At 33.7% G+C, this 25,642-nt stretch overlaps 1 protein-coding gene across 3 annotated transcripts in view; it reads left to right on the forward strand.

Moving 5' to 3' along the window:
- LOC145693400 (putative multidrug resistance-associated protein lethal(2)03659) overlaps positions 1-25,642 on the forward strand; it is a 309,144-nt gene that overhangs the window by 270,593 nt on the left and 12,909 nt on the right. The window contains exons 17-19 of one of the 3 annotated variants that reach the window (XM_081769366.1): positions 11,765-11,912; positions 14,469-14,575; positions 16,807-16,930. In XM_081769366.1, coding sequence (XP_081625492.1) covers positions 11,765-11,912; positions 14,469-14,575; positions 16,807-16,930 — 379 coding nt within the window. The remainder of the gene's footprint in view (positions 1-11,764; positions 11,913-14,468; positions 14,576-16,806; positions 16,931-25,642) is intronic. The other 2 variants (XM_081769367.1, XM_081769368.1) reach the window with 2 other exon arrangements.

The following is a 25,642-nucleotide window of genomic DNA, read 5'->3' on the forward strand; positions in this document are numbered from 1 at the left end:
ATGCAGCGAGTAAAAAGCTTTAAGACGGTTTTTCTCCGTTATTTTTGGCCATTGCGCTCTCCCCGTTTGCAGGATTAATTCTTTAAATGTGCATTACCAACTCGCAAAAAATGGCCCCGAAGTTCACTTACCAAATTCTGCCTTCTTCTTGTAAGTGAAATAAGAACTTCCGCCATTTTTGGACATTGATTTTTGTAATTGCAATAATAGCAATAGGATTTTTACTACTACTTGCCTTTCAAAATAAACAGCCTGTGAGTTTTTAGAGGAGCTAACTACTGGAAATAATACATTTTTGAATCACTATAATATATCAATTATTATATAAAACTGGATGTAACTATGTGTGCTTGATCATCACAGCCAAACTGCAAAGTCAAATGAAATGACTTTTGGTATATAGTTAGGCCTTAATCCAAACTGGGATGTTATCATATCACTTTCAATATAATAATATCTTAATGGGATACTGGGGATCCGGAAAAATGAGTATCCCACAAGCCGTTAAACTTACGGACCTGAAATATAGTATATTAACTCTCTATTGAAAATGAACATAACGTCTCATAGCATTTTTTTAAAAATTCTTCTTTATGAGCGGGGGACGACACTTTCTTTATATTGTAGGGGGTAGTGGGTTGGTTTGTAAAAATAACTGAAGATGATCGATATTAGATGAGAAACAAATTCACAATCAAATTGAGAAACAGAAACCATGCGTTTTCTATTATAATAATTGCTGAAGCTTATGTTTATTAATTATATGGGATGTTTAGGGCAAGGCCAATCAAGCAATAAAGTTGTGAGAAAAATAAACATAAAATTTGTAATGTACTCTTAATACACGGAAATGTTAAGCTTGGACTGTACGTTGGTTTACTTACCTTGATTTGGGACTTTCATATTTCATGCGTTTTTCCACTGAAAAGTATGGATAATTCAACAAGGAAATAATTATACTATGATAATTTAATTGAAATTCATCGAAATTTGGCCCATGACAAACACTTTACCATTTTATATCGTAAAGGTCAGATCCACCGTTATTGTAACAGACCGTTGTTTGAGCGAGTGACCGTAGTTAGTTAGAATTTCACAACCGATTAGTTAGAATTTCACAAGCTGGTTTTTACTATTACAAGTATAAACTCTTTAGTCAGTAGAAAAAAGGCTGTGTATCATGTGTAAGAGTTGATGAGATGTGTATTGGTAGGTGGTGGGTCGCAGCGGGTCGGTGAGTAGTGGGTCAGAGTGGGTAATTGTGGGTGGTGGTTCCGAGTGGGTCATAGTGGGTGGTGGACCGAGTGGGTCATGGTGGGTGGTGGGTCAGAGAGGGTCAAGTTTTCATTGACCCACGCCATCATCACTTCCTCAGATAGTTCAGTTCTCGCGGCCCCGTGTTTAATTCCCAGTGGGAGATCCTTTGAAATTGTATATGTTCTCGATGCATCTGTGTTCGTGTCCCTGTCGTTCAAAGTTACTGGAATTAGTTTAAAACGAGTATTAGTAAGTAATAAAGACAAATATGTTCGAACTCGCTGCTCATCAGGAGTATAAATCAAAAAGTAAATAACCATGTGCAATTCGAGTTGCATCTTGATATGCTTCTTGAATAAATTTTGTATTACCTGGATACAATTGTCGTGCCAGATAATTAATTTGAGATTGGTCTCTAGGATTTTTAAAACAAACAATATAATGACAATTTAACGAAATATCCCGCATTCCTTTTTGTTGATGAAAAATATTCTGTGTTATAAATATTACACTTATATTTCTACGATGACTACCCTTAGTAAAAATATCTACAATCCGATGGTCACACACACGCATTAAATCATCAATAATTACAAGATGTGGACCTTTGTGTGCTTGAAATTCATTATTTTGAGGTAAACCTTTTTTAAACGTGCAGCCTGAAACAGTATCATACAACGGCTGCCATTCACCATAACACCATACAATATTTTTAAATAATTTACTATAATGGTCAAGAAATGTTTTAACAAATATGATTTTCCACAGCCTGTAGGACCTGCTACCATACATGTAAAAGGAATTTTCCACTCCATGTTATAGATATATCACATTTATTTTAAATAACGTTTTTAAATATTTTGCTTTATTTTCTCCTTTACATAAAAACACAGAGTTTGTTGAAGAATAAATTTGATTTAATATACTTTTTACTTGTGATACTGATAGACCTCGTGATGATGATGATGACAATTTAACTAAGGAACGAAAATTTACAGTGTTGCTAGAATTTAAAATATAAAATTCACCTTTTGAAATTATAAAATCTACAAGAAATACTTGTGACGACATGCTTCACCTATAAATTCTTGACTTTTCCTTTTTTTCAATAGAGTATGCTTTAAATCAATCCAAGAATTTTCGCTTTTCGGTAAGTCTAACCATTTCACATAGGCTTTATTATTTTTCTTCCGCAAAACTTTTTCAATCAAATACGTATGAGGATATTTGGTTTTCATTAATTCCTGTTCATAAAAACGTCCCTGTATAGGTTGTTGCTTGCTATCTTTTAAGTGGTAGGTCGGTGGATTTGTCAGGAATACTTTAGCTATTTGAAAGATTTCAGTCGTCCAATTACTAGTAAATCCTCTTTGAAATTGATTCTTCGCCTTACTTATTCTAACATAATCATTCACTTTAAATTTTGGTTTTCCTTTAAAGGAAGCAAATTTTTTACAATACACGGTTGATAATAAAACCTGTTCATGTTTTTTGGTTACATCTGCAGGTCTCATTTTGATAGTGCTATGTTTAGTATGATTATATTGTTTTAGTAATTCTGGTAATATATCGAGCCATTTATAATTGCCTTGTAAAGTAAAGCGTTTCCACATTAAATTACGCAATGTTTTGTTAAATCTTTCGACAATACTAGCTTTTATTTCAGTATATGTAGAATAATGCTTAATATCATATTTTTTCATTAATTGAGTAAAGTATGTGTTGTAGAATTCTTTGTCTCTACCCGTCTGAAGATAATTAGGACTTATCTGATTTTGCTTTAAAATCGACTCAAAACCTATGGCAACATGTTCACCAGTTTTTTGTTTCACAGGCACCGCCCATGCTTTTTTACTAAAGGTATCTATGACAGTTAATAAATATTTATAATTTTTATTAATTTTTGCTAGACCTTTTAATATCCCACTATTCATTTCTACAAGATCTGCCTGCCATAAATCGTGAATACCTTTGGTAATAACAGGAATTCTAGCATACTGTGTTCTAGCAGATTTATGTAATCCATTTACAATATTTTTTCTTCCATTCTGATAAGACATCACTTCTATATATTTCTCCTAAAATATTATTTACATATTTTACATTGATTATCATTATGCTGTTTCGATTGAAAAACTTCTTTTAAAAAAAGATTTTATTTTTACATTTTACACTTATCACAATATTTCAATGGTAACTGATAATGTCCACATGGCAATGTATGAATGTTACAATTAAGGATACATCGCTTGTCATCATGAGGATCTAAAACAATTTTATTAACAGATACTGTAAAGATTTCATGTTTTTTAGATTGAAACTGTGCTTGTTTCTTTCTAATAGTTCGATTATTGTTTAAGCAATCCTTAAAATCTTCGATAGAAATCATACGTGTTACATTTTTTCTTATACCCTTAATTCTTTTATTTCTTTATCAGATTTAGTGCGAATTGCATATACTTTAGCACGTAACCCAACATATTCTATAATGGGGAGTCCCCCTACTTCATCTTTCATTTTACCTAAAACTTGCTTATTTTTTGTGCTATATAAAGCATAATTTTCCGGATAATTAGAAGTATCAAAATAATCAGACATTTCTTTCATATCATTGTATAAATTATCTGTAAATATCTGGTGTATCTGTGTACATAATTTTGATGTTATCACCATATTTTGCTTTCATTACATTGTAATGAAAGTTATACATTGCAAGTTTCGATAATTCTAAAATTGCAACACCAATATAAATAAGTTTGTTTAATTTAATTTTCGAACGCTCCATGTTAAACATTACCAAATCCTCGTTATAAATAACTCTAGATTATAAACGAGGTGATGCTAAAAGTTTCTGAGCTTTCAGTCGATCGGATACCAATTGAATGTCAACCCTATTTCTTACATTTTCCATTGTTTTACCGTAGGGTGAGTTATTCATAAGTTTATAAAAATCTTTACCAAAGGATGTAGTGGCTTGTGCTCGTAATTTTGTGTTATGTTCAATATATGATTTTATCCATTGAGCCTGTTTAAACCATAAAATTTTATGATTTTTTGTAAGTTTAAGACCTTGTAAAATGTAAAATTGTAAAAGTCGGTAGTGAACCATATAATGGGATTTATTATCTAAGGTTAACATTAACTTTTTAATTTTTTTTTCGGGGGCCATCGGAAAATCACTATGTATCTCATGTAAATGTTTTGGATATATCAAATCTACTTCAAGAAAACACCCTTCTTCCTTATCTATACACCAACTTAAGATATCTCCTACAGTATATTGTTCAGGATATGTATCCCAATGAAATCCTCCATATGGTAAATAATCCGCTATTGGAAATCCATACAAATTATTTACGTCAAAATACGCAATCCAAGAATCATTTTCAATACTATTTGCATATCTTTGGCAACACTGTGTGCTTCTCCCACGAATATTCAAATCTAAAAACATATACATATCTATGTCTGAAAGCAATTCAAGTTCAATATTAGTAAATTTTAACATAGCATTCCATGCTAATCCAGGTGTTGTAAACATGTGTGCTGGATCGATCTGATACGTTAGCATACACTCATCTCGAAAATTATTGAAAATGTCAGCAGTAAGTAATACATCTCTTAATAAATAGTGGTCATGATAATCACCCAGTGCTTTGCAATCAAATCTATACCATACTGCGAGAGCGTACGAATAATCTTCATTACTTATTACCCCAGTTAAAGTATTATGAAACGCTTCCTTCGGGGGTAATTCCTCTTCTTCAAATTTATTAAGTGATGTAATATATTCGTAAGGAAATACCCCCTTACGAGTGATTAAATCGATTTTATCAACCCCAAAGAAAGATGTAGTAAACGGCAGAAATCGATACATATCTAAAAAGCGAAGCTCTACAGTTTGATTGCCAAAAGTGAAATATTTTGAAAATGATGTATATCGTTCTTCAGTTTGTGGTATTATATTGATCTTTCCAGGCATACACCCTAATTTTTTTTACAAATAAATGACTGTCATATCCTGATTAATTGTGAAAGAATATAGGCACAAAATTATGTTGCCGTTTTACTTGTAAGTTGCAATTATTACATAAAGGACTAATATATTTACCTGTCAGGTTGCTGTGGTGTTTAACTTTGTAATTTTCATATGTAAATTGCTTACAACATAGAGGACATTCAGTGGTTTTCTTATACATTTCTTCTTCTTCAAATGTCAATACATCCATTTGTTTTTTATCGTGAATCCGTTGAATAATATTGTATAATTCATTTTTCTATGCGAAACAAAAATTCATCGGATGCAGATCGATCATCGTCTTTATTTCGTCTGTAAAGTACAGGTTTCGTTGGTGTATTATCACTCCAGCACACTTTGTACGCAAAACTGCAAGGCTCATGATGCTGAATAGGACGGCTATACGATATATCAGGATTATTATCAGAACCGCTAATTGGTTTCAAAATGCTTTCAAAATCTGCTATAATTATTGCATCCAATTTTAAAGTGGTCACAAGTTTATTAAATTTAAGTATTTCACCAAAATTAGGCATTTCGAGTCGTGATACTTTATGCTTTGTACATAGCTCCAAATGATTATCTAATTTAATTTGTGTATTGAAGAATTGAAAACATCGTCGACAGATATATGGTTTACGGTCATGACGCGTTAATTGACTATGAACTAAACGTGAAAAATCTCGAATTAAACAATAATGTTTTCGACCATCTTCGTGAGTTAAGAAAACAGATCAACATGTAAATCACATTGTTCGCTAACATCACTAACAGGTAATGGATAAATATTATTGTCACATCCATATACGTTTACCGAAATAGTCTTTTGAGTATGCTCATAATATTGTTTCTCAAACTTATCAATATCTTTTAATGCAATAGGAAACTCTATACCTTCAAATATACCTTTGAGTTCATTTTGATATTGAACATAACAAGACACACGATCAGGATGATTTTGTCGTGAGATTGGATGTAACGCTGCTAATACACACCATACAAAACAATTATTATCATTATTTTTTATATTAAGTACGCATTTTTTAGCTTTAATCCAATCTGGCAAATCTATATAACTTGATGCTCTCAATGGAATATATTTATCAACATCAATTTTTAATTTATGTTCCGGCTCAGAACATAGACTCCAGCCTGATTTCTGAATACATATTTCCTCTTGAAAGTGACATAAGTCCTGGAATATTTCATCCAGTTTTTTGCTGATATCATCAATCGGTTGGATTACTTGATATCCGGATACAACAGGAAAACTTGTTGTAACATCTGGTGATGAAGGTTGTATAAATCTTGTGGTTAAACTGCAATTGACTTTAACTAAATGATCAATACTCAAAGCTTCTTTTATAATTGATTCACATTGCGGCTTAATACGCTTTTAAAACGTTGGTGTGTCACATAAATAGTATTCAGTATTTTCATCTGGTAAAATATAAGTTCTAAGGGTACGCTCGAATGCAGTCTTTACCCCCTGATTAGCTTTTTTTTTTTTTTTTTTTTTGTCTTTTCACAATATTACTTGGTGATGATAATGAATGAATACGTTTCATATGTCTGCCATAATTCTTCTTTGTAATCCAATTATTACACATACCACATTGTTGTTGCTTTGAATCCATTTTTTATCGTTAATGTAAACTCTTCCAACTATAGAATACCAAATAGTGATTTTTTTCTAATAACGTATTATTCTTAACGCTGTAGATCACCAAGTAATGTTTGGGGCTTCCAACTATAGAACACCAAGTAGTGTTTTTTTTTCATTAAGCTATTATTCTTAACGTTCACTGTTTATAGCATTTCTAATGAATCAAAGCCGCTCTCTCTGTCCCTTATTTTTGTAACTATACTATAATAACATGTCTTTTTTCCTAATAACTTATTGTAAATTTTTGCAAAACTCCTCTCGGAGAAACGCTATCTCTCATAACTGGGAGATGATTGCCTGGGGGCCAGGTCGCAACTATGGCACTGAAACCCCCTGCCATGGCACGGCATTGGAGCTCTTCATCTCCCAATTGAGAGATAGAGTTTTTTATTCAACAATCTATGGAGATGTAATCCTTTATAACCCGGCCAAAGTTATAAATTATTACGGCTCCGAACAGGATTCGAATCTACATTATCGACCGAATCTCTGTTCTTTAGATTGCTTCCTTTACCAATTGCGCTACAATTGGAAAGACAAAAATCTCTGAATAAAAAGATATTCAGCAGAATTATTAATCAATCATTCTTTTCTCCTATCTGCCGGCAATGCCATCTATTAGCAAAACTATCAACCATTTATGCCATCTGTTGGGCTGATTTATAATTACCAACAGCGATAGTAGCTTCGGAACTTATGGATTTCGACGTCGCCAAATTTAACATTGCCACGACAGGGGTGGACCATTTTTTTTGCCAAAATTTCAAATAATCGACAATTGTTCGCTCACTGGTACAGCTAGGGGTATACGGTTTTCAGTGAGATTAACCAGACTTGTTAAATAGTCTTGTTATTTTTTTAAACTCCGCCATTGCCGGTTCCAAGTTGGAACGAGTACACCGCCTTTGCTATGTGTCTCTGCTAGAAGGGTTAAAAGGGAACAAGTACATCTCCATTATTCTCTCTCATCCCTAAAATGGACTATGTTCAAATAGGGGTGGAAAAATAGGCTCATATAAGAGAACGAAGTCTTATGTAATATGTGCTATGTTAAATAGGCCGTTGGAAGATAGGAGTTGAAAAAAGTGCTCATAAAAAGAGAACGAAGTGTTAATGTTGAAAGTCTTTGCTATAATGTGCTCATTGTCTGCTATTTCTGTTATGTTAAAATAGGGGTGGAAAAAAGTGATCATAAAACGGAACGAGTCTTATGTATTATCTGCTCTGCTGTGTGTTCATAGTCTCAGTGTAATTTCTGCTATGTTCAAATAGGGGTTGGAAAATATGCTCATAAAAGGGAATGAATACATCCCAGCTATGTTTCGTATTATCTGCTCTGCTATATGTGTTCGTAGTCTCTGCTATGGTCAAATAGGGGTTGGAAAAAAAGTGATCATAAAAGGGAACGAGTTCACCCCTAAAAAGTGCTCATAAAAGAGAACGAGTACACCCCCTAAAAAGTGCTCATAAAAGGGAATGAATACACCCCTAAAATGGAGGTCGTAAAAGACCGTGGGTGGACGGTTCAATGTGCTCGATTTCTCGTATCCTCCCTGTGTCCTCCGGCATAGTGTGTCAGGCGGCACTGGGAAATTCGTTGTCTGCTTCAGGAGGGACTGAGAAAGTGGGTAGAGGGTCAGTGGTGCAGAATATACATTTTTATACTACTTATATATATATTAATGTTATGTACTTTTGGTAGTAAGTTTTATATACTGGCATGAATTTTATGGTAGTAATGCATTCTATATAGATTTGCTTTATGAGTTCATTGTACAACATACAGGATGGTGCACGAAATGCCATACCATTCATTTTGTTTATTAACATTTATTTGGCATCGAAATACACAAAATTAACTAATAGTTAATAGTTTGAGCATGAAAAGTGAGTTTAGTACAGAATGTTTCAATTTGTCCTCTATTTTGTTTTACAACAACGTTTTGCTACATCGCCCCGTCATATGTCTTTCGAAATTGAACGGTACAGCTGCACGGTAAGAGCCCTTGAGTTGTGTTAAATTTCCAGGTTACCTTACGTATGTCACATCTGTTAACAATTTCCATAAAAAGAAATCACATAGATTAATATCCGTGGTGGCACGTTCTGAAATCTTCGTAAATTTCAGGAAACGATGTGACATTACATGCATCTTAAACGTTTCTTACAAAATATTAAAAACGTTTGTAGTGTGTGGACTGGGTACATCATGCGTGTATGTGCAAAGGAGAAATGTTGGCAAGAGCTGAGGAATAAAACTTTTCTTCAACATGTCCTTGTACTACTCTCTTTTTAATGTATAATGAAAGAAGAAAGATCCGATAATTCCGTGGTTGAAATGTCCACACTGACTCTTTCTCCATAATTCTCAACTTCATCAAGTAATTAGGATGTCCACTTGTCCAAAATTGAAAAGTTTACTTATTCAACACATTATTCAAATGAAAATACGTACATCTCAATGTTGTGCAAAATGTGATCTTCCACAAACCACAAAGAGAAAACCGAAGTCTTCGTCTTTGATTCTCTGTCGTTAGTTTGTAAATAGTTGTCATTCTATTAGGGAATAAATAAATGAAAATCAAACTAGATAACTCTTTGGATTGACTTACTAAATATTTATAATAAAGCAGCCATCCTCCTTGTTGTTCTGCTAGGACTTCATATCGTTTCAAACTACTTCAACGTTCTTCGGTGTTCGGACACTTGACAAATGTCGTCGATTCTTCTCCAACGCAAAGGCAGTTGCTTCAAATATAATTTGTGAATGGCCTGTTTGCAAGGATCCCACTTTATAAGAAAGTGCGCATGAAAATGTCCTTCTCTTGTAACCAGACTCTTCGTTTCTGCAAGATATATGGTCTAGGAATTAATTCGTGCGGTTGGTACGCACACATTGAAGCTGTAGTACAAACACAAAATACATAAATACCTTAAGAAAAATATTGTCCATCGCTAGCCACCACTTTCGCCCATCTGTCAGGCAATGTACGGATTCCGTGGCGAAAGAAGTCCTCATCCTTGTAAGCGATCCAGTCAGAGACCTATGTTTCGATATCTTCTGAAGAAGTAAACCGCTGTCCAATCAAATCGTTGTTCATGCAATCGAACAAGTAGTAGTCCGAAGGAGCAACGTCTGGTGAATACGGCGGGTGGGGTAAAACTTCCCATCCGACATTTTCTAAATAGGTTTTGACCGGTTTTGCGACATGTGGGCGAGCGTTATCATGTTGAACAATAAGTTTATCATGTCTGTTCTCACATTCTGGTCGTGTTCTGGCCAGAGCTTGCTTCAAACGCATTAATTGTCGTCGATAACGTTCTCCATTCATAGTTTCACCCGGTTGCAGCAGCTCATAGTACACCACACCTTTCATATCCCACCATATGCACAGCATAACCTTTGCACAGTGAATATCTCGTTTTGGTTGTGATGGACCTGGTTCACCTGGTTTCACCCAGGCCTTTTTTCGTTTAGGGTTCTCGTAATGGATCCACTTCTCATCACCCGTAATAATTCGATGCAGAAACCCCTTTCTGCTCTGTCGTTGAAGCAGCAATTCGCAAATGGTTTTTCGTCTTTCAACGTCTCTGTCTTTCAATTCATGTGGAACCCAATGTGACATCTTTTGAATCATTCCCATGGCTTTCAAGCGTTTGGAGACTGTTGTTTGATCAACGCCTAATGCTGCTGCAAGTTGTTCCTGCGTTTGACACGAATCCTGCTCGAGCAATGCTGTCAATTCTTCGTCTTGAAATTTTTTTGGCTGTCCAGCTCGCTCTTGGTCTGCCAAGCCGAAATCACCACTTCTAAACCGTGCAAACCACTTCTGACACGTTCGCTCAGCTAGAGCATGGTCACCATACACTTCCACCAAAATACGATGACTTTCAGTCGCACTTTTCTGCATGTTAAAGTAATGCAGCAGGACACCCCGCAAAAACTCTTTATCAGGCACAAATTGCGCCATGTTCACTTAACTACAAACTGGTGTTGTTGACGCCTTAATCCACTGCCCTATACTACGAACGATACGCGATGACAGGGGTTTGCAACACATGTGTGGATACACGGAACTGTGGGACGCTCCGTTCGTTGCGCCATCTCTTGTCCACCCGCACGAATTAATTCCTAGACCAAATATATATATATATATATATATATATATATATATATATATATAAACTTTCACCTTCTACATCCAACCAGGTCGTTATCCGAAATCTTGCAAGCTGCTGTTTCCTGGCAAGTTATAGAACGATTCTCAATCGTGGGATATTTAACTTAACTATTTCATTTTTATTCATTTCAGTCCGTTATTGACTTCTGTTACTACAAAATTTTCCATGAACAAAAGTATCTGAATATGTGTTTTCAATATTCAATCTATAATATCAAAAATTTTTAGGGGGGACTTGAATGGTATGACAATTCGTGCGCACCCTGATATCAAGCTATATCAGTTAACATTTATTTTTAAAAAATTTGGTTATAATGTATTACATGTTCCTTTTATAAAATATATATATCTGTATAAGCAGTGAAGTTTATACATAATTTGCGCGAGCCGTAGGCTGTAAATACGGTATTTCAAACAAGTTTCTCGTTTTACACAGGAACGGTAACATTTGACACGATTCAATTGACTTACCCAGAAAGTATTCAACAGTAGGAACCTCCTCAAAAACGTTAGCCTTTTGATCATATTACTTTATAATAACAAGCAATAGTAGTTAAAGCACAATGTTACTTTTAAATCAGGTCTGCTTCTTTAGAGAATTACTGACACGCCTGATTGTGTTATTTGTTTTACTAATTTCAGTGTTATTTGACCATTATTGGAATACTAGTAATTATTTCTGTGTTAAGTTGGTGCTTCATACTTCCTGGAATAGTGTATTTTCTAGTTGTACATTTCCTTCATCTCTTCTACAGTGCAGCATCTGAGGGATCCAAGAAAGTTGAAAAGTGTAAGTACTTTATTTCAGTAAACTTTTAAAATCTGACCAGTATAGTTTTTGGTAACTCGCATTACGGCTTACTGTTTTGTATTAATATGATAGTAGACTAAATAGTACAAACATGAAAAAGTGGATACTGAAAGACTGTAAAATTGCCGCTTATATTTAAAACAACCTGGGTATTCTTGGAGTGGACGCACAAAACCTTCGATTGTGATAAATAGGATGCAATACAATTTCTTTAATGCTGAAACCGCCACAGAATGGTAACGGATGCTGATCACAGAAAATCACAGAACTGATCAAATTTGACTTGATCACAGAAAGTATGGTGATCATGCAGCATGGTAAAAGTGTAATTTCGCACTCATACTGCACAAATTTGTTGTTCATTCTCCACGTGGTTAATTATAGCGGTGATTCTCTCTGAGAAACAATGTAAGTTATTAAAACGTAACTAGCTTGTCAATCATTTTTCACTTTACACTTATAAATATAGTTGCTGAAGGCCATACTATTTTGAATCACCCAAAACACATATATAATATATAATATAAATGGTATATTACATGTTAGCTTCCACATACGTGATACCTTCTTCTGAACTTACTGTAGTTTCTCGGATGATGGTATTACTTCCTTGATAAAAGGAAAATAGTAATTTTACATGACCCTTTGCAATAATTTCGCCGAACAAGATCGTAATATCGCCCACGAAAATTAGATATTTCGAAAAATGTACAGCTCGGTAGAGAATGGACCAACATTGTGATTTACAAGCTTTACAAACAAAATAATCAAAAGATCACACTAGAAGAGAGAGTGATATAAAAATCACTAATATCAATTCCACTTGCCAATACTCGAGTAGTCCACTAGTTAGCATACTGAACTTCCATATGCCAATTTAAGCTTCTAATCTTTTCCACCTCAATTTTCTTTTTACATGTAACCTTGTAAATTTGGATAATGTGGAAATTTTACAGAACTTCCTCTCACTTTACAGAAATTTCTCTACAACTTATCGAAATCATGCGTTCAGCAGGGCAACCCCCTAGGTTCAGCACTGTTTGCTTTGACCCTCCAACCAGTTGTCAATAATATAAACACAGAGTTGAATGTGTGGTATCTCGACGACGGGACCATAGCCGGAAATGCTGATGCAGTACTTCATAGTTTAGACAACATTCGCTCACAGGCAACATCCATTGGTTTACATCTCCGCAGCTCTATCACCAGAAGCCCGGATGAAAATATTGGTAGAGAAGATTTTGAAATTAGAGTTATTCTTGTCACGCTTATCAAATATCTCAGCTCATTCAGCGTTTTATTTATTGCGAGCCTCTTTGTCAATACCAAGATTACAGTATTTCCTCCGATGTTCTCCTTCCTGGCGTGAAGAGGACTTACGGAGAAATTTGACGATACTATAAAAACAGGATTGGAATCTATCCTCAACTGCACCCTAAGCAATGAATCATGGTTACAAGCATCATTACACGTAAAAAATGTAGGTCTCGGAATCCGTCCGGCCAGAGATGTTGCTAAGCCGTCATTTCTTGTTTCTTTTTATGGCTCAAGTCAATTAACTGGAACTCTGCTACAGAGAGAAGTCGAATTGGACACCGATTCATAGGTACAAAACTGCATCGACAATTGGTCTAATTTAATGGGGTCTGCTCCCCCGGCTAACGAGAAAAGAAATCTTCAATCAGCCTGGGACGAACCCATAGTAAAACATAATCTTTCCTCATTAATACAATCAACTCATAAGATCGAAGATAAGGTCAGATTCCTCGCTGTTTCATCCCCTGAAAACGGTGCATGACTTCAAGCTCTACCGTCATCTTCTGTTGGTCTACATCTCAGCAACGAAAGTTTTCGCATAGCTACAGCTTTGCGATTAAGAGCAGATATTTGCGAACCACATCGCTGTCGTGCTTGTAATGCTCTCGTCGATAAGAGAGGCTTACATGGCTTATCATGCAAGAGCAGCTCAGGTAGACAATCACAGCACTCAAGTGTGAACGATATCATTTTGAGAGCTCTCACATCTGCAATTTCGTCTTATCAATTTCGTCTTATCTTGATCTTATTACTTCTATCTTATTACCACGTATATCTTATTACCACAATTTCGTCTTATCTTGATAGTACTTTTTTTCTATTAATTCTGTTAAGAGCTTATGATCATTATGAATTAGTTTAAGTTGATCGTATGTGTAAATAAACGTAGTGTTTAATTTTACAGAATATTGAGTTTTCTCAGCATACCCATTTTTTATGCAGTAAACTGAATTCATTCGTATTTCTACGCAAATAGAAATTTATAAGATCTAGAAATCTACTATCCTTTAATCGATGATTTTCTGAGTTAAACGATCCGTATTTTCTATTAAAGGGGCTTGATTAGGAGGGCATTTCACATGACCATAAATTAATCTTCATATGTACAGTATGTGAGATGTTCGATAGTTCTTCAAAACGTATTGCTGTAAACCATTCCTAAGTATTTCTAATGTAGGTTTTAACTACACTTAGTTGTAATATACGTGTATTTTCCAGCTAATGCTCCAGAAGTTTTCCATTTAACAACTACCATGCAAGGACTTCCAACAATTCGCGCACTGAAAGGCCAAAATGTTGTTCTTGAAAGCTTTGAAGAGTTGCAGGTAATTTCTAAAACATGCATCTGGTACATTACTTATTTCTCTTACGCATTCTAGAAGAATGACTAATTAGTATTACGTATGTGCATGAAGAGAATGGTTCATGTAGCTGACGAGTTTGTATTATTTAAGTAAAAATGCTTTGAACAAATGTTAAAAAAGATTTTCTTTAAAATAATTTGATTAAAAATTAACATCGCATACCTAGTGACTACATCAGTTATTCGCTCTTTTTGGTGATTTATCATTCATCATGAGAAGTTTCTTTACTTAGTGTTAATACGATAGACCAAGGACCAAGAGGGTGATAACTCCCTCCACTTAGGGAACTTTTGTTACTATATTAGAAATGTTCCTTAGGGTCCTTAGAATCAACAAATAGTTGTTGGCCAACATATAAGTCCAACACCTGGGTCCTGGAGCCCTTAACCCTTTAGCACCTGTATATGTTTACAGACATCGATGGGATCTCTTTAAATGATCGTAGATCAGACCGTTAGTGCAACAAATTATACCTCGATCTATTTGTAAGGTTATAGGCTTTCAGTTTACGTAATGAACGGAACATTTCTGTGTACGAAGAAAAAATAATTTAGGGATATTTGAGAAAATTTCCGTTGAAAACGTCCCTTCTTGCGATTCTTTTAGTTATTACTTAGCAACACTGCAAACTAGGTGAACAATAAAATGTATTTATTTGTTCCGTTTTATGTTCAACTTAAACTGAAAATGTGGTCTTGATCCTTCAAATAACAGCAGAGGAAATATGTATTTTATAGTTTTCAAAGAGTTCATAATAATTGATTTTGGTGGAAGTACGAGTACGACTTAGTGTCAATGTTCCGACAATCAGTGCAACACTCGAACAACTTATACCTCGATCGATTTCTAAGAGTGTAGGCTGTCAGTTTACGTAATGAACGAGACATTTCTGGTTACAAAGGAAAAATAATTGAGGGATATTTAAGAAAATTTCTCTAAAAATGTCCCTTCTTGCGATTTTTTAAAGTTATTTCATAGTAACTGCAAACTAGGTGAACATTAAAATGTATTTATGTGTTCTGTTTTATGTTCAACTTAAACTGAAAATTTGGTCTTGATTCCTCAAATAACAGCAGAGGAAATATGTATTTTATAGTCTTTACAGGTTCATAATAATTTACATTCATGGAAGTACGAGTATGACTTTGTATCAATGTACAGTTATTACATGGCTACACTGGAAACTACGTGAATAATAAAATGTATTTATGTGTCCTATTTTATGTTCAACTTAAATTGAAACTTCGTCTTGATCCATCAAATAACAGCAGAGGAAATATATATTTTATAATCTTCACAGGGTTCATAATAATTGATTTTCATGGATGTACGAGTACGACTTTGTGTCAATGTTCCATTTTATTTTTCTATAGAAAACAAGTTATTCTAAGTTATTTAAGTTATTCTAAGTTATCCTGGCTTAGCACGCCAGGAGCTTCTGAGTTTAGTTCATCTCTGCTTGTAAAGATATATAATGATAAGTTTTCTAAGAATTATTCGATTTTCATGAAGCATAGACCTCTTTGAGGCTTCTCATTGGGCTCCATTGCTTGCGGTGAAACGAGTCTAGAGCTAGAGAAATAATTTGCCACATCTTACTAGAAAATATGTTCGATTATCTTTCCTGGAACGTGCCATAAGCTTTGTTTCTGTTTTCTGAATATCGTCTATTACTTGGACTCAAATCAGAGGAAATATCGTATTTTAACTCACGTGTAAGACAGTGTTTAGGGAAAAATTCTTTGAAAGCAGGATTTTACGAAACTAACCGCACATTTCGTGAGTAGCTTGAGGATAACTCCAGTTCAATGGAATTGATATCTTTGAATACTAAGAGGCAGTATGTCTCAAATTAATATTTTGACAGCTCTTACAGTGCAGGGCATCAGTACTTAACCTTATAATGTGAAGAATCCTGTACGGTACAATCATGATTATATTTCTATTCATTATCTTAGAATTTAATTTACTTGTAATATATCATTAGCTTGCAACCCAAATCTTTAAAAAATAAATTCAGTACTCGAAGTTTCTATATCTGCAATTGCAGGTGCTTCATTTTTTAATCTTGTGCAATAATATTGAAATGATAAAGACGTAAACATGTTTCTTTAGTAGCTTTCACGTCAATGTATTTTTAATATAGTATTAAGTTTTCTACAATAATTCTAATTGAATTCCTCTTATTCCAGGATAAGAATGCAACTAGATGGTTTTGGTATATGTTCAGCAACAGCGGGTTGAATTTATGGGTTGATTTAATGTCATCGATTTATTTAATTGCAGTAATTTATTCCTTCGCTTTTCATTATGATTGTAATTTTTTAAAATTTATTTTCAATTGCACATATACTGTATATTTAGGTTTGAAGTAGTGCTAGCTTGCAACTGATATACTTAGTTTGCAGTTAGTGTTAGCTTATATCTTTATCTTATGATAATCCCCTTTGTAATACTAGCTCTTAATTAAGCATTTCGTTCTCATAAAATTGAATATCTAGTAAAGAAAAGTAAATCTAATTTTAAAGCAAAACTACATATCAATATTTATCAAAAATAGAACTGAAAACAAGGAAAGTCCTTTTTCGATTCAAACATCAAGGTAATTTGCCGAGTTTACATGTAACAATTCTTGTCAAGTTGGCTAAAATCTTGACAGATGATTTGAGAGTCGCATCGTTTTACGCCCTACAAATTAGAGCTGCATCACTAGTGTCATTAGGTCTTATTTGAGGAATCAATCCCCTCAAATTTCTTTCAAGACTTCAAAAGTTTACACCTAAAGTATTTTCCATACTTAGAAATTTACTTGAAATGTAAGAACATAACAAGCTATAAGGAAAATAAAAAGCTAACACAATGTCCCGTTTTTCCCAAGTTGAACCTTTGAGTTTTTCAAGACTAGGTATGACCTACGAGATATATTATATACGGGAGTTTTATTTAATGTTTAGATTGAAATTTTGTAAATATGAAATGATTTTTACTAAAGTAACTTAAGTATGATTTTATGTTTGCTTATTACATAAATTTATTTTATAGATGTTTAAAGAAAGCCGTGGCTGCTTATTTATTTTTTATTTTCTTTAACTTGTGAAACAAGGATTAAAAAACGAAATTAGGTGTAAAATCAGTTAAAATAAATTCTTACCGTTTGGGATGCAAGTATACCTTCAGTGATTTCCCGTAGCGTCCAAAGACTCATTCATTTTTTATTTCTATGACTGCGAATCGTGAGATACAACGTCGTCATTTACCTCCATACTCTACAAACACACTTATATAGCAATATTGATTACGAATATATATGAGTATTAGATATTTGATTATATTATAATTTTTATACCAATTTTAAACCTTTTTATAATATAATAATTTGAAAATAATATTTAGTATTTTGCGTTAATTTATTATTACTATCCATTAAGTATAAAATCATTGGTTTTATTATATCACGTGACATGCATTGCTTTTAAATATACTAATTATATGTTGCAGCACTTTGCATTGAAATAACTTGATAGCATCATACGCTAATGGCATTTCTTTGTTTCTGTGGGTCTTTAGATTTGCGGTGAAGGCGTGGGTAAATATTTGCTAGCTATCTTATGCAACATGGATGCAGGTGATTAGCGAGCAATATATTGCAATGATAGTATTTGCTACAAATCAAAAGAATCATTGAAACACTACAGCCTTGAGGTTGGAATTATGTTTCCAATTTATCTGACATAGGATGTAAGCTAGCGTCAAGAGAATTGACAACAGAGTTATAAAGTCAAAGATATATTGTCTCAATGTTTTTTGATTTGTAGCAGATAATTTTCTCTGCAATAGATGGCTGAAAACTAATAAAATATCCAATATCCAATAGAAAAATCGTGAAATTATTGTGTGGTGTTCCCTAAATAATTGATATTCTATATATGATATTAATTTTAACTCGAAAACACTAGTTGACAAATTACGTTCGAATTTGCATTTAGGTTTGAATTATTTAATTTAAAATTTTCCATTTTAGTTTCTACTTGTAAATTTTTACTTTTACGTTTCTCCTGTTTTCACTTTCACAATTTTGTGTTCAGTTTTACATTTTTGATTTTACTTTTAGTTTTTCTTTTTGACTATACACCTTTATTTTTCACTTTTGCATTTTAAGTTCTTAATATTTGCAACATTTTTCCTTTTGAGTTTAACATTTTTTTCACTTTTACATATTTGATTTCCATTTTAGAATTTTTACTCATAATTTATGTTTTTTAGTTTTACATTTTTATTTTTTAGTTTTGCATTTTTATTTTTCAGTTTTAAATTCCTATTTTGTTATTTCACAATTTTACTTTTCCCTTTTACATTTTATTCTCATTTTTGTATTTTTTCTTTTAGTTCTGTATTTTTGTTTTTAGTTTTATATTTTTTGTTTTTAATTTTACAGTATTAGATTTCAATTATATATCTCTTTCAGTTTTACAATTTTGCTTTTACAATTTTACTTTTCAGTTTTACGCTTTCATTTTTAATTTTGTTTTGTTAAATTAACCAAATTGTTATTTTTCATATCATATCGGTGACCGTTCAGAGCACCGTGTAATAGCGTTTGCATGTTCGATATATATCCTCGAAGCTAAAGGAAAAAAACATTCAACTTTAAAACATCCACCCAGCCATCCATCTTCCGTTCTGAAGAGTAGAAGAAAAGCACTAATGCACTTAACAAGCTTATTTATAGAAATTCAGACAACTATCTTTGCCCTACATAAATACAATCTTCTAAATACACTTTAAGTGATTCTCATATTGAAATATATTCCGATTCTTCCATTCATCAATTCAGAAATATCCATATTTGAACATAGATCTACGCTTCGTACTATTAAATATATGTGTATATTACTCAGCTATCTATCACTATTGTATACGTACACCTTGAAATTAGATTTTAAAAGTACCATATTGCTTACGATAAATTATAATAAATGTAATCAAACCTTTTGACGTAATTTTCATTAGAAGCCAGTAAAAAATTTATTTTATGTATATTCTTTCAATCTGTGTAAACAAATACAGGGTGTCCAATATACAATGCAACCCGGAGTTTGGGATAGTACAACTTTTGAACTTGAAGTGATACACAAATAATAGTTATACCAAAATGAAGGCTTGTTGATGCATATAGTTTTAAAGTAGGAAGCAAGGATTGAAGTGCACTAGGAACCACACAGTGTTGCCAGATGTAAAAGAAGGTGTAAATCAATTTTTTTGCAAAACATGTAAATTGATTCATAACTCATACGTATGGATGTTCTGTCGTTAATTTTCAGTTTGTTTAGTTGGAGTAACTAGGAAACTATGGAGCAGAAAAAAGAATTTATCATTTCCAGCGATAACTAATCGGATGAGGCGTCTGTAAGGGGAACTAGGGAAATCGTGGTTTTCATAGATTAACACTCTGAATTAGTAACCCTGCTGACGTTTCAGTGCATCAAAAGGTGTGTTAAGAATCTATGTTATGCAATTCCTGAAAACAATGAATAACAAACTTTGAAATTATCATGATAAAATTTTTACTTACATGCACCCGGCAACACTGCTATTCATTTCTATGGGGCTATTTAAAGCAAGAGGTATACAAGAACAATTCTCGAAATATTAAAGACCTGGAAACGAAGATTTCCAGTGCCATTTAGAACATTAACACTTCTAATCTTCGTAAAGTTGCTGCCAACCTGGTGAAACGTGTATACCAGTATTTGAATCAAAATAGGGGACACTCCCAGCATCCGCTGTAGACCTGGTAACTCATTTCTGATAGTAGACGTGTTGCCGGGTGCATGTAAGTAAACGTTTCATCATGATATGGTTCTTTTTGCTCTATAGTTTCCAAGCTACTCCAACTGAGCAAACTGAAAATTAACGACAGATCATTCATACGTATGAGTTATAAGTTAATTTACGTTTTGCAAAAAAAAAAAAAAAAAAAAAAAAAAGATTTACACTTTCGATTACATCTGGCAACACTGTGTGGTTCCTTGTGTACTTCAATCGTTGCTTCCTAGTTTGAAAATATATGCATGAACAAGGCTTCATTTTGGTATAACCATTATTCGTGTATCACTTCAGGTTCAAAAGTTCAACTATCCCAAACTCCGGGTTGCATTGTACATTGGACACACTGCATATGGAAATCAATTATCATCAATAAAGCTCATTAAATGTCGCTGCCTGTGACAACCTTACATTAGCTGCCACTAGAACTATAAGCAATTTGTACTTGTGTTGCTAAAGAAGCTCTCCGTTTGCAACTGTCAAAACTCGTAATCCGAATTGTTAGAAGTCACTATATATAATAAATAACATTTCATTGTAACAAATAGCCATCTGTACTAGAAGTAATTTTGCAAGCCATTAGCTTCAAGGTATCAATTAGTCAAATAAAATTATGTGAAAACATTCCAACTTTCCTACATCATTAACTCCAAATTATAAAAGTGGTTCTCGCTGTGCTTAAACACTAATTGATAAAGTGCCTGTATCAGCTGATCTGATTTCCAGCTTTTCTTTTAACCAAACCTAGTAATCCTTACAAAAGTAGATTTTGAAAACAAATAATAACAAAAATATACTAAAAATTAACTGTAAATAACTGTAAACGTTTTAAGAACGGGTAGTTCCCAGGCTCGGACTGGCCCAGGTGGCTACGCGGCGCTGGCCGCCCAGACAGGGGCTAGATCAAAAGGGGGCAAAACGAAAATTTTAATAAAGAGAGAGGGTCAGGAGAAAGAGGAAAAAATGTAAAGCCTGTGCAACAACTATTATACTTGTAGATAGTCACGATGGCAATCTGCATACATCAAGGTTTTTGAGCGTTTCATTAAAATTTTGTTGCGACTCACGTCCCCTTAAAGTAAGAATTGGCCATGCCAGATTCAGAATCATGTTGGTGTAAGCAAAAACAACAGTGAATTCTAACACACTTTCTATCGCGGGATATAAGAGGGAGCCGAAAGTATAATGGCCTGACAATACAATTCTTGAATATTCAGTTTCTTGGCTTAGGAAACATAATTTGAAACCCAACAGAAAGAGATCTGATATTATTTTCATGATTTCTGATATCACGGCGACTCGTCGTCGCCTCTTTAACAAGATCCTGTGGTTTTGACATTGTTGAGTCACATGAGTGATTGCTTTCGTCTCTCAGTAGTTGCCAATTTTATCAGCCAGGAAGTCTAGCCGCGGTCAGTTTTTCAAAGTCACACTGTAAGGTAGTGTATGTCCTTATTGTGTCGTTTCAAAAATTACCGTAGAAACGGAAGTTAGTGCTATAGAACGAGTGGATTATAAATTCGGACTTCTTGAATCTACATCATTGATAAATGAAAAATTAGTAAAAATTCTTAGTGCGTAGGTGTTTCTTTTAAATGAAACTCTGGGTGCTGTTGAATCTGATTTCGTGGTTGTCGTTGTGTATTCATATACAACAATTGTTATTACAGTAAGAACTGGATATACACATAGATTTGGAATAAAATTATGTAAATTGAAATGAAAATTCATCACACCATTTTCTGGTAGCAATATTAAGATTTACTATTGATAATTTCTTTCTTGAGCTTTTATCATGTCGCAACAATAGTAGGTAATTTGATTAGGACCAACCGATATCTGCACACAATTTGCATAAATACACCCAATCTGAGTACTTGACATAGTTCGTGGACCACAAGTGCTTACTGCTATTGATGTACTTAAAAGAAGATTTTGTCGTGCTTGTTCCGGAGGGTATATTCCCTCTCCGAAAAGTATTTCGGGCTACATGCAGAGGACGCTATTTGCCACTTATCGTATCCTTTATTCACGAATATTGAAACTGCCAGTGCGGACTTTAAATTAGTTTGTCCGTAGTTCTTTATCAACAAATTACAAATCTCAGCCATCCCAAGGCGAAATGAAAAAAAAATGCTAATGATTACTGTCTGTGTAGTTCTCATAAATATTGTTACATAATATTATAATTCTATATTATGATCTTTATGGTCAATACCGTGCCGTGGGAGGGGGCGAACGGGGTGACGGGTCCGGACGCCGAAGTAATTGGGGCGCAAAATTCGGGAGAATAAATGAAAAAATAGAGGAAAAATTTATTAAAGTGTATGTATGAGGGCGCCGTTGTATACTCTCGCCCCGGGAGCTGATTTTCCACGGCACAGCACTGTTTATGGTATAATGGACGGTGTGGCTACTAAAGAAATGTATGATTTATCTAAGATAATAGAGTGCTTTTAACATGGGAAAACAGTAAGGAATTGGGGTAGTGATTGTTAGAGAGATTGAGAATTCAGAGCCAACCTAATATGTCAGCCGTCGGGGCCAACTAGCAGCCAGTCCGGCTCTGGTAGTGCCTTTCCCAGTTTCATAAAACTAACGCAGATATTTATATACATATAATCGTAACGGTGCCTAAATGACAAAAGCGTCCACATTTATCAATCATTCATCTCTATCTAAGCATAGGTGTAGATAATAAAACTCCATTATTACAGCGTCATCTTACTCTTACATGTTAATTCTTCATAATTTAGTATTAGGTTAATAGTTATTACTATTTGGGCTAACGCTTACATAATTTACGTCAACAGATCTCAATAATCTGTATGGAATTTGAAGACAGCTACAAATTCGGGAAAAATAATTCATTTTCTATAATAGCCATGCCACTTCTTATTATAAAGTAAGATCCGCAGTATGTCAATCCCATTCCTAATAGTTTACAGTGAAGTTAATAGGAGTTATCGCTGTATGCGCTGCCGCCTACCTATCGTCGGAAGATTCCACTACCATGAATATATTACAGATAAAACAAAGACATGAAGAAACACTTCATATTATAAATATCATATCATTCTGTGAATAACGTTAACATAAAAACTTCAAACATTTAAGAGTTATGGATTGCTTAGACATTTAGGCAAAAATATTAAGATATTCTGAAACCTTATTGTAAGTGCCTACATATCAATCTTTCTTAGTCACTGTAATTCTTACTAGTTCTAAACTAATATATTAATTATCACTACTACATTAGGTCCTACCTATTGCTAGATATCTGAAGACTGTAGATAAATTACAACTGTATCTAATTTGAAAATAGATCTCAAATGTGATGGTTCATCTCTGACGCCAAAATATGTTAATAACTAAACTAGGGTGACCAACCGTCCCGTAAAAACGGGATTTCCCGTTTTTTCACTACCATTCCCGGTGTTCCGAAAAATTTTCCCGGGACGCCAAAATGTCCCGTATTTACGTACATTAAATACAAGAAAGCTTTCCAATCTAAAATTTCTTAATTTATATTATTATTTTCTAATCACATAGCTTAGAAAATACTAATATTATTTTCTAAGCTATGTGATTATATTGGAATATGTTTAATTACTGAACAACGTCATTACGACGTTTGCAATATTGTATGTGGTGGCTGCACTGTTTTACCTCCTAGGCCTCCCCCCCAAGACTCCCACTCCGCAGACCACAGTGCAAAAGGCTGAAAGTCTTATGAAAAACAAACTGTTTTTACTCCGTTTCGGGCGGTGGAATACTGAGGCGCTGTCACCACTACAGTACAGTGTTTCCATCATTTGACTAAGATGTAACATACTGTCATTTACAAAAGGGGAACAAAGGTATAAAAGTATAAAAGTAAAAGTAAAAAGAAAACTAGCTATAAGTGAAATAATGTTTAAAGTAAGAAAAAGCAAATAAAGTGACTTGGAATCCGATGCTCAGAGTAGTTCGTTATAAATTCTGCCGGTGGACAGATTTTGTTGATTGACAGATATTGATGAATGATTTATATATATTTTAGTACTGTTTTCAAAATTTCATTTTTTGTTAGTTGCTGATAGTTACTTGTTATTTAATTAATTACACAACCTTATCAATAGGTTTTAAAATGAAAAAGTGTAAATTTGCCCTTTTTTGTGAGAGATACAGCGAGAGAGAGAGAGAGAGAGAGAGAGAAAGAGGGAGAGAGAACGGAGAGGCAAAACTATATATTTAGGGGAGTAATCTATCCAAACGTAAAAAAATGTCCCGTTTTTTCTAGTTGAAGATTTGGTCACCCTAAACTAAACCAATTGAAGATAATCCAACACTTAGGTAAAAAGTCCATATTATGAAGTAAAATATCTAAGTCTATCAATCATATTCGTATTAGTTCACGCTCTGGTATTAATTATAGCTAGTGTACGATGACGCGTATCTAACGCCAAAAATATCAATAATGTGCAGCCATTTTAATGCAAAACCAATGGCGACCTAAGTACTCCTTATAACAAATAGCAATAACACTGAATAGCAACAAATTCAAGTATTATTATAATAGAAACCTAAGTCAATAGTGAACAATACTTATAAAATTATCAATCGCATACCGTATTAAAACAAAGCCTAAGACCTATACGATAGTCATGAACCAAATTTCGCTTTCAAGTAAGTTCGTGCTGCATTAAATACACTAAACCTGCGCCAATAGCAACCATCAACGTTGGACTCAATAAAATTATCTACCATATGTCCTATTAAAATAAAGCCTAACTCAGATCAGTAATTTGCAGCCAACGCTAGGGTTCAAGTATGTTCAAATTTCTTTCAAAATAATACCTAGGTAATACTGATCCAATAAGCAACACTAATAGTACTAACATGTGTGCTATTAAAATAAAGTCTATGCACACCTGTAATTACAAGCCAATGCTCGCACTCAAGTATGTTGAAATTACCTTGAAGATACTAATCTTGAGTGAGTAATAAGCAGTACTAATAAAGTTATCTATCATAATGTAAGTTGTATTAAAATAAAGCTTAAGTCTTACCTCTAACTGAGACAAAGCTCTCAAAAAGATTAAATGTTTCAGTTTAACATCCTACGATTGTGCCCTTTATCTTAACGGAGACGGATGATAAAGGCCAGTGAATGATGATGAAATAATTGGTGGAATGAGAATGTGTGAGGGTTAGGGAGTA

The sequence above is a fragment of the Thermobia domestica genome, chromosome 8, assembly GCF_964235325.1.
Source record: "Thermobia domestica chromosome 8, izTheDome1.hap1.1, whole genome shotgun sequence".
In the NCBI taxonomy this organism is placed as follows: Eukaryota; Metazoa; Arthropoda; class Insecta; order Zygentoma; family Lepismatidae; genus Thermobia; species Thermobia domestica.